At 37.8% G+C, this 7821-nt stretch overlaps 2 protein-coding genes across 2 annotated transcripts; both read left to right on the top strand.

The window, feature by feature from the left end:
• Window positions 1-5331: 5331 nt before the first annotated feature.
• On the top strand, window positions 5332-6294 carry LOC149174097 (uncharacterized). The gene has a single exon (XM_089420739.1). The coding sequence runs from the start codon at window positions 5332-5334 to the stop codon at window positions 6292-6294; it is 963 nt and encodes a 320-aa protein (XP_089276865.1).
• A 699-nt stretch (window positions 6295-6993) lies between these two features.
• On the top strand, window positions 6994-7578 carry LOC149174096 (uncharacterized). Its single transcript, XM_089420738.1, has one exon. It carries the CDS (start codon window positions 6994-6996, stop codon window positions 7576-7578), a length of 585 nt encoding a protein of 194 aa, XP_089276864.1.
• Window positions 7579-7821: the final 243 nt, after the last annotated feature.

Genomic DNA, 7821 nt, shown 5'->3' with positions numbered 1-7821 from the left:
AAAAATGTCTATAACAGTTAAGTAATTAAATTACTTAACAGTTTGATTTGGAGGGCGTGGATGTGGTTGGCGGGAGTAACGGATAGATGAGGTGGAGAAGGGGGATTGGTGGGAGTGTAATGGATAGGGAAGGGGTTTTATATGGTGGGGAAAATAGTTTTCAAAGGAGGGGAGGTGGTTAACAGTTTTGGAAAAGGGGGGTGCGAAAACATAGGATGGTGCCACGTCATAGTGGGTCCAAGCTTCAATACCGTTCATTTTGGACCCCCACTACCCCACCCCGACGTTAAAGTTCAGATGGTGAGGGGGGGCCAAAACATAATATAATTCGTTGGATATGAAATGCGGAGTTCAAATGAGGTGAAAGGTGGGGAGGATTTATCGTGATGTGATGGGCATATGGTGGAGCAGGCAAATGAACCTTAGAACAAAACCTTTATCCCTTTTCTTTTCTCATATGCATGAAAATAATCTTTAACATTTGACTTAGGATAAAATTTTCATGCTTTTCCTGGAATCATCATTCTATTTCTACCTACCCTTTCATTTCAATTCTTTTTCTAAGCTAACATTTTTTCTTCTTGCTTTGCAGGGTGCATTTAAACTAGTAGACCCAGAGAACTTTTTTTATGAAAATATACCTTATCCTATCACTTATCTCACCATTGATTCAGATTAAACTATTGAATCAATTTTATTTCTACTTAGCTGCTGATTTGCCAAGATTAAACTGTCTGGTAAATCTTTATTCACTAACCTATTCAACAGAAATTGAAATTTTGTTCAATCATGATTAAACTGTATGATTTGAAAAGAAATTTAGTCATTGTGGCATTCAAAAACAATTTGCACACAACCTTATTTGATAATGAACTAAAAGAACTAACTTATCAGTAGTGGAATTTACACTTGTAGCACTTTTCAGATTAATTTCTATTTTTCTTTTGTGGGGTTCTTATTTCTTTTCTTTTTTTTTAACATACCCTCTTTTCATTTTATTTTTTCATATATTTTTGTAAATCCTTTGAATATTGAAATTTATGTACGATATAAAATTACAAATACAAAATACTCAATCACCTTGAGATCCTATAATTTATAGGAACCTAACAGTATGGAAGGACTCGCCTATTGACCCATCTGAGAATCTCACAAAGCTGTCGCAATTCGCAGGAACTTATTCCGCAACAACTATTGACAAGGCGACAGAGGTCCAAATGCTACTCAAGGAAAAGGAACAGAGAATTTTGCTGCTATAACAACAATTAGCCCAAGAAAAATCCAATCAACAAGGAGAATTACAAGTAGCCCAGCTCCATAGAGAATTCGAACAGATGAGAATACAACATTAAGCCAACTTAGCAGAAGAGGATTCACAGATACAAGCCATGATAGATAAACTTAAAGACAATCCGCAAATCCCTACTAATGCAGCAAAAGGAAGTATTTTGCTAGAAAATCTCGTAGATAAATCCTTATTGCGAGACCAGTGATAAATTAACAAACCAAGTTATTGATATGAGGTTTGAGTATGACGAAATCCACAAAAGGGTTTCTGAATTTATCACTTGGCAAGAATCAAAGGATGGGAGAAAGGTTGACCTACCAAAGCTAGAAGAGTCTCATAAAGATATTATGTTCACGGATTTGGATTCTCAGTTGAAATAGGCAGAAAGGGCAACAATGATAACAGAAACAACAACAAACAGCATAATAGAAGCCATTAACGAAAATATTCATGGCATCAATCTTGTCAAGGAGTGTGTACCAGGGTTCCTTCTGAATGTTAAACAACTAGAGCAACAGTGGAAATAGGTAGCGCAAGAAAAGGAGGCAATCAAACAGTTAAACAGGCTGAATTGGGAAGCATACTGGCAGTTTCTAATAAAACCACACAGCTAGTGGATGACTCTAAGATGTTTAACAACCTCTACACAAAAGATGGTGCCAGCACTGACAGATGCCATATTTTTTGGGTAGTTAAAATTTGTGATCAGACAACCACCTCAGCTCAAGCCCATGACTGATATTTGTGACCTTAGAGATCAAGTTCAAAGGAGTTAGTCATTAATTTATTTTTCTTTTAGTTTTATTTTTTCATATTCTGAGGAAGGTTGTTTGAAACCTCCTCAGTTATTTTTGTAATAATCAATTTTAAGACATATAATTTAGTATATAAACCCCTCTCATGCATTTAGAGAGGGTTCCAGAACTTTGATCAAAAACACTTTTCATAAAATTGCACTTCTTTACTTTTGAGGAGGTTTTGATGAAATGAATGGAACAGGATCTATTTTCTTTTAAATATCTAGCATGCTCTACTGAAATTCACTTTTGTACTCTTAGAATGTGTTGAGTTGATTGAAACTGAATCAATATTGTTGAAGCACATGAGTAGGACTTATCATATATGGTACTTTTATCTTATGATCATGTTTTATTTATGTATTAAGAAATACTTCTTCTTTCAATTGTTTTATGTATGAAAGTCTGAATTATAGTTTTAGCATTATTGCACTTCTATATGATGTTAGCTCTCATTCCATTTTGAATACATGAATGATTTTATATGTGATATATTTTTCTCAATCGTTTTGTCTAACTATTTATCCAAAACGATTTAATTTCTTGTTGCATTTGAATGGTCTTTATTACCAATTGTTATAAGAAATCATTGTAGATCGCATATTGTATTTGATTCCCGGGTATACTTATAGTTAAATAATGTTAAATTAGGATATATGCATGTGTTTAGAAGTTAGATTAGATTACACTTAGCTTAATCATTTCATGTTACATCATATATCATCCCACCAACACTATCAAATCTTTTCTTGGAAATTGGTCCAATTATCCCTAGTTAGAGCCACTATACCAAACTAAAAAGGAGTTGCTTTCAAGGTCCAGACCAGGTGGTTTTCCCCCATGTTTTCGCAACGATTTTTGAGGCTTCAAAATGATCTTAAAGATACCATAGAAAATAGGGTTGTGGCTTCCATCTCCAATTCTCTAGGCACAACATTATTTAGATATTATCATGGGTCATCAACCATTGGGAGGTCTTCCCCATTGATGCATATTCACGATATGTGAGGTTTGGTTTGTTGTGTCATAGATTCTTGACCAGTTTCCTAAATGGACGCCCATTAACTAAGAAACGTATATTTACAGGTTTTCTTTGAGAAACATTATTAAGAATGCCATCATTGCCTTTGGTTTGTGAAAGCCATTGACTATATCTAGTCCATTGGTTGTTGATTTTATATGCCATTGGTTTGTAAAATTTGTGAATTGTTTATGCCATGAACTATATGTATTAAATGACATGTTCCGTGGAATATGTATGAGTTGAATTACATATGCAGTGAATTGTGGTGAAGGTTGTTTTTTTTATTTCATAATCAAATCCAACTACATATTGGAGCATACAAACTTGGAACAAAATTTTCAATGGTAGTGTTCATCCTTTGACCCAGGGAAGCTATAGTTGCATGTGTGTTCTAAGTATTTTAATTATTTTGGGCCCAACTCCACCTCAAGTTTTTGGTATTTCTTTTTATTGAAGCCATAATAAAAGAATCTTTTGGAACTGATAATGGTTTATTTCTAGTTGAAGTCATTTGAGCCATTTATGTTTACTGAGACAATGACCAAACTCAATGATTTTTTAGAGATATTAAGAAAACTAATGGTGTTTACTATTCATAACACAGTCCAAATAAGTAAAGACACTCTTGTCGACATTCGATCATGTCTACAACACGCATAGGAAAAGATTGAATTTTTGTAGCTTGAATCACAACTTCAACAAGATGAGTTACAACACAAAACACATCATTCTGAACTTTTTTTTGTGCAGAACAACCCTCTCTTTGAGATTAATATAAACACCCATCAACAAACAACACATGACCATGTCAGTAAAGTTGAGGTCAAGTATCATGATATGCCCATTTTAGGAGCAAATTTGCATGCAGGTGTGGAAATTTAGTTTGCACTTCCCAAGCCCATCATCAGATGTTGGGAAGAGGTTGTCAACAAAAAGCATAAAACAAGTCTTGGATATGATAATGAGGTTTCTCTTCACACTCTAGACTACTCCAAGCCCATCCAGTTTCATAGTGTTTGGTTTTTTCACGATAGTTCATATTCACTTGTCCCTGATCCTCCTCCACAACAACAGATTGTGAAATTCCGAAAATGTGACAGAGTCAGTCATGTGAAATAACACTATTTCGATCCTCATCTGTTTGAGCATTGTGGTCAGCACACTCATTCTTAAAATAGATACTTCAGAAACTAGCCCCCTGCAAGAACAAATATTCACCTTGGATGGATCCTTTCCTTGCATTGGGCTTCAACAACCAAGAAGATATTTAAATCATACCACACGATTTGTTCTCAAATATTGAAAATTATTTCTGTGGACATCCCTTCATATTCTCGCCTTGTATCTGTTGGGGCAGAATTGATGGTCATTTACGAGTTTCAAGGATACATCAAGTGAGCCTGATCCACAACCTAAACTTGTTGCATGAGCCTACATCTAGAGACAACCATACCCAAATTCAGAGTTGCAACCATAGGTACATAAGCCCCTAAGAATGCCTCTGGTTGGTGGACTTCCTTAAACCACCACAGGTTGTAGACCTTCCTTTTCCATGTTGAAGGTCTCCCTCTTCAAAACATTAAGGAGCACTTCTTCTAGCACAAGTGTTGGGGCCTTCGTTTTGAATTTGGATTTTGGCTGGAAAAAAGGTCAAGAACAGGTGGCGGGGACAACGGTCCGAGTTGTGGAGATGATAGCTAAAGGGAAGGGTCAAGAACTGGGAGTGAACAGGTAGTTGTGGCAAGGTGGTGGAAGAGTATATATGCAGTCGAGTAGGGGAAATAGAGGGCAGCTAAGGTCAGATTTAGCCGAATGGAACTGGCAATGGGAATGCAAAAGAAAGGATAAAATGCAAGAGATAGCATGAGGAAGGGGTCAGTGATGAAGTGGGTGAGCTAGGGTAGGATCCCGAGAGCCAGACCGGTTGCGAAAAAGCTAGGACTATCCTTGGCTCCGCTTAAGTTCATCCCTATTAGTTGTATTATATGAAAAGTACTCTTTGTGTATTTGATGAAAAGACCTCAAGCCTTTGAGGAGCCGGAAGCGATGAGAGGAGAAAGTGAGGGTTAGGGTTTGAAAGCCTAGGGTTTGTAGAGCCTAAGGCGGACGGGAGCGGGAGATGGGGAAATAGCAAAAGGGTTAACCGGGAGCAGGAAATAATCTTTGTGAGGTTAAAATACGAAGGAAGGGTGAAACAAAGATAGTCGGGACTGAAGGAACCCATGGAAGGAAAACAGGGGAGGGGAGAGATCCCCTCCTTTAAGAATGTAATAGCAGGCGAAGCAAGCGGGAGCAGACTGCAAGGGGCTCAGAAGGAGAATAGCGGAGATGCGCCAGTGTTGGGGAACCGATGGCAAGAAAAAATTGGAGGCAGATGCTTACCTAGAGCACAGAAGAGACCAAGGTACGTAATACCAAATAATAAACTCGAAGACTATAGATGCTATATGAGAGACCATGCTTTGATTTGCAAGTTTGTTGGTTTTTGGCCATCTGAAAAGGATTTAACAAGATGGATACAACAAAGATGGAAGCCAAAAGGGCATATAGATTTAAAACTAGGAGCAAAAGGTTTTTTCACAGTCATTTTTGCAAACCTAGAAGATAAGGAAAGAACCTTTGAAGAAGGGCCATACTTTATGAATAATGCGGGCTTATTCATGAGGCATTGGGAGGATAGGTATAACCCGGATAATGAGAAATTGTTAGCAGCACCCATCTGGGTCAGATTATTCGGATTACCAATGGAGTTCTGGGACCCTGATATTCTGGAAGGGATTGGTAATTCAATCGAAAATTTTGTTAAGGTTGTTGAGTCAACAAAGAGGGGAAAGTATACTTCGTATGCAAGGATATGCATTTACATGAATATAGCAGAGCCACTGCCAGAGTATATAGAGCTAGAATACCATGACGAAATATGGCAGCAACCAATCGATTATGAGCACATTCCCTTCAGGTGTAGAAGATGCCATGAGTATGGACATCTATACAGGCAATGCCCACTAAACAAAGAAACGGAAATAACAAGGACACAGGTTGAAGAACAAAGGAGAACAGAAGGAGTGGATACCGGGGATGAGGGCTTTCAGGAGGTCCAAAGGAAAAAAAAACCAGGCAAGGAAGGAATAAGGATCCAACAGAAGGGAAAATCTATAGTAGTCGAAAACCAAAACAAGTTTTAGGTCCTCCAGGTGGAGGAAGACGAAAACGAGGGAGAAAGGAAAGAACGGGAAGATAATGAGAATGAGCCAATGGAAATTATAAAAGAGACAAAAGAACAGGGCATAACTCAGAACAGGGAGATGGAAGAAGAGATGGGAGAAAGTCAGGGGAATACAACAAAGCAAACGCAGATGGGAACAGACTCTCAAAAGGATAATGGGAACGAAGAAGAAAGAATTATGAAGAAATTGCTTCAGGAATGGAAAAATTTAGATGAGAGATTTATCCCAGAAATACAGAAACAATTATACAAAGAAACATTCCAGAAATATAAGGAGAAGAAAGGTAGCACCTCAGAGATTCAAATGGATCAAGCAGGGACGCAAGGGAACCAGAGCCTGGGAATGGACGGTACTGGCAAGGGGGGCAGAAAGAGAGGAAGACGAACATTAAATGAAACCATACAAGCAGTTGGAGAAATATTGGTAAATTCAGGAAGGGTTATACCTCTATCAGAGGTATTTCAACAACCACCAAAGAAGTTATAAATGATAGTCACAAGCTGGAATATCAGAGGGCTAAATAGTAAGGGTAAGCAGAGGTACTTAAAGGAAATACTGAAGAAAGATAAACCAAGCATAATGATAATCCAGGAAACAAAAATTAGGAATCAACAGATGGTAGAAATTATGAAAAGAAATAAACTACAATATGAGGTAATGGCTCAAGATGCAGATGGAACAGCAGGGGGTCTGGCAATCCTCTGGAACCCTGAGGAGGTATTATTTGAAAATTGGATCAACTTCCCCAGAATCCTCACAGGCCTGTTCAGATTGATAGGATCAGAGGAGCGAATACTCATTTCAAGAGTCTATGGACCGCATATCCCAAGAGAATGGAAGGACTTTCTCAAGGATATGCAAGCTATTAGAATAATTCTGCCTAGAACACTGTGGATAGTAGGAGGAGATTTTAATATGATTAGAACGATAGAAGAAAAGAAAGGTGGCTTAAGGAGACCGGATCAAAACATGGAGGAGTTTAATGAGATGATCACAGAACAGAGGCTGGTGGATATACCTACAACTAATGGAGTACACACATGGAACAATAGGAGGGGAGGAAGAAATCAAATTGCTTCTAGATTAGACAGGTTCCTTCTATCGGAACAAATTTTGAACCGGGATGTGTTTATAGAAGCTAAAATTCTGCCGGCTTTAGGCTCAGACCACTGGCCGATCAAATTGGAAATCGATATCAAGAAGAACACTGGTAAGAAACCATTCAGATTCGAGGCATTTTAGCTTAGAAACCCTTAATTCTTACACAAAATAGAAGAATGGTGGACCCAGAGTAAAGTGAAAGGGAACGGGAAGATGCATACTATCCATCTGAAACTCAAAGAACTCAAAGGGAAAATAAAAAAATGGAACAAGGAAGAGTTTGGGAAAATCATGGAGGAAAAACAAAAATTAGAGAAAGAAATGGAGGAAATACAGCAAAAAATAATTCTAGAAGGGAGGGATGAGGAAAGAAGCAAAGAGGAA

This window comes from Pinus tabuliformis, chromosome 4_1 (assembly GCF_031772625.1).
Source record: "Pinus tabuliformis cultivar Carrire ecotype Pingquan chromosome 4_1, CPIR1, whole genome shotgun sequence".
In the NCBI taxonomy this organism is placed as follows: Eukaryota; Viridiplantae; Streptophyta; class Pinopsida; order Pinales; family Pinaceae; genus Pinus; species Pinus tabuliformis.
The sequence above is the reverse complement of the archived record's forward strand: the minus strand, read 5'-3'. Positions and strand labels throughout refer to the sequence as shown.

What these genes read in the sequence shown, in the direction of transcription:
- LOC149174097 (XM_089420739.1), top strand. Translation starts at nt 5,332, where the DNA reads ATGGAAGGAAAACAGGGGAGGGGAGAGATCCCCTCCTTTAAGAATGTA.
- LOC149174096 (XM_089420738.1), top strand. Translation starts at nt 6,994, where the DNA reads ATGGCTCAAGATGCAGATGGAACAGCAGGGGGTCTGGCAATCCTCTGG.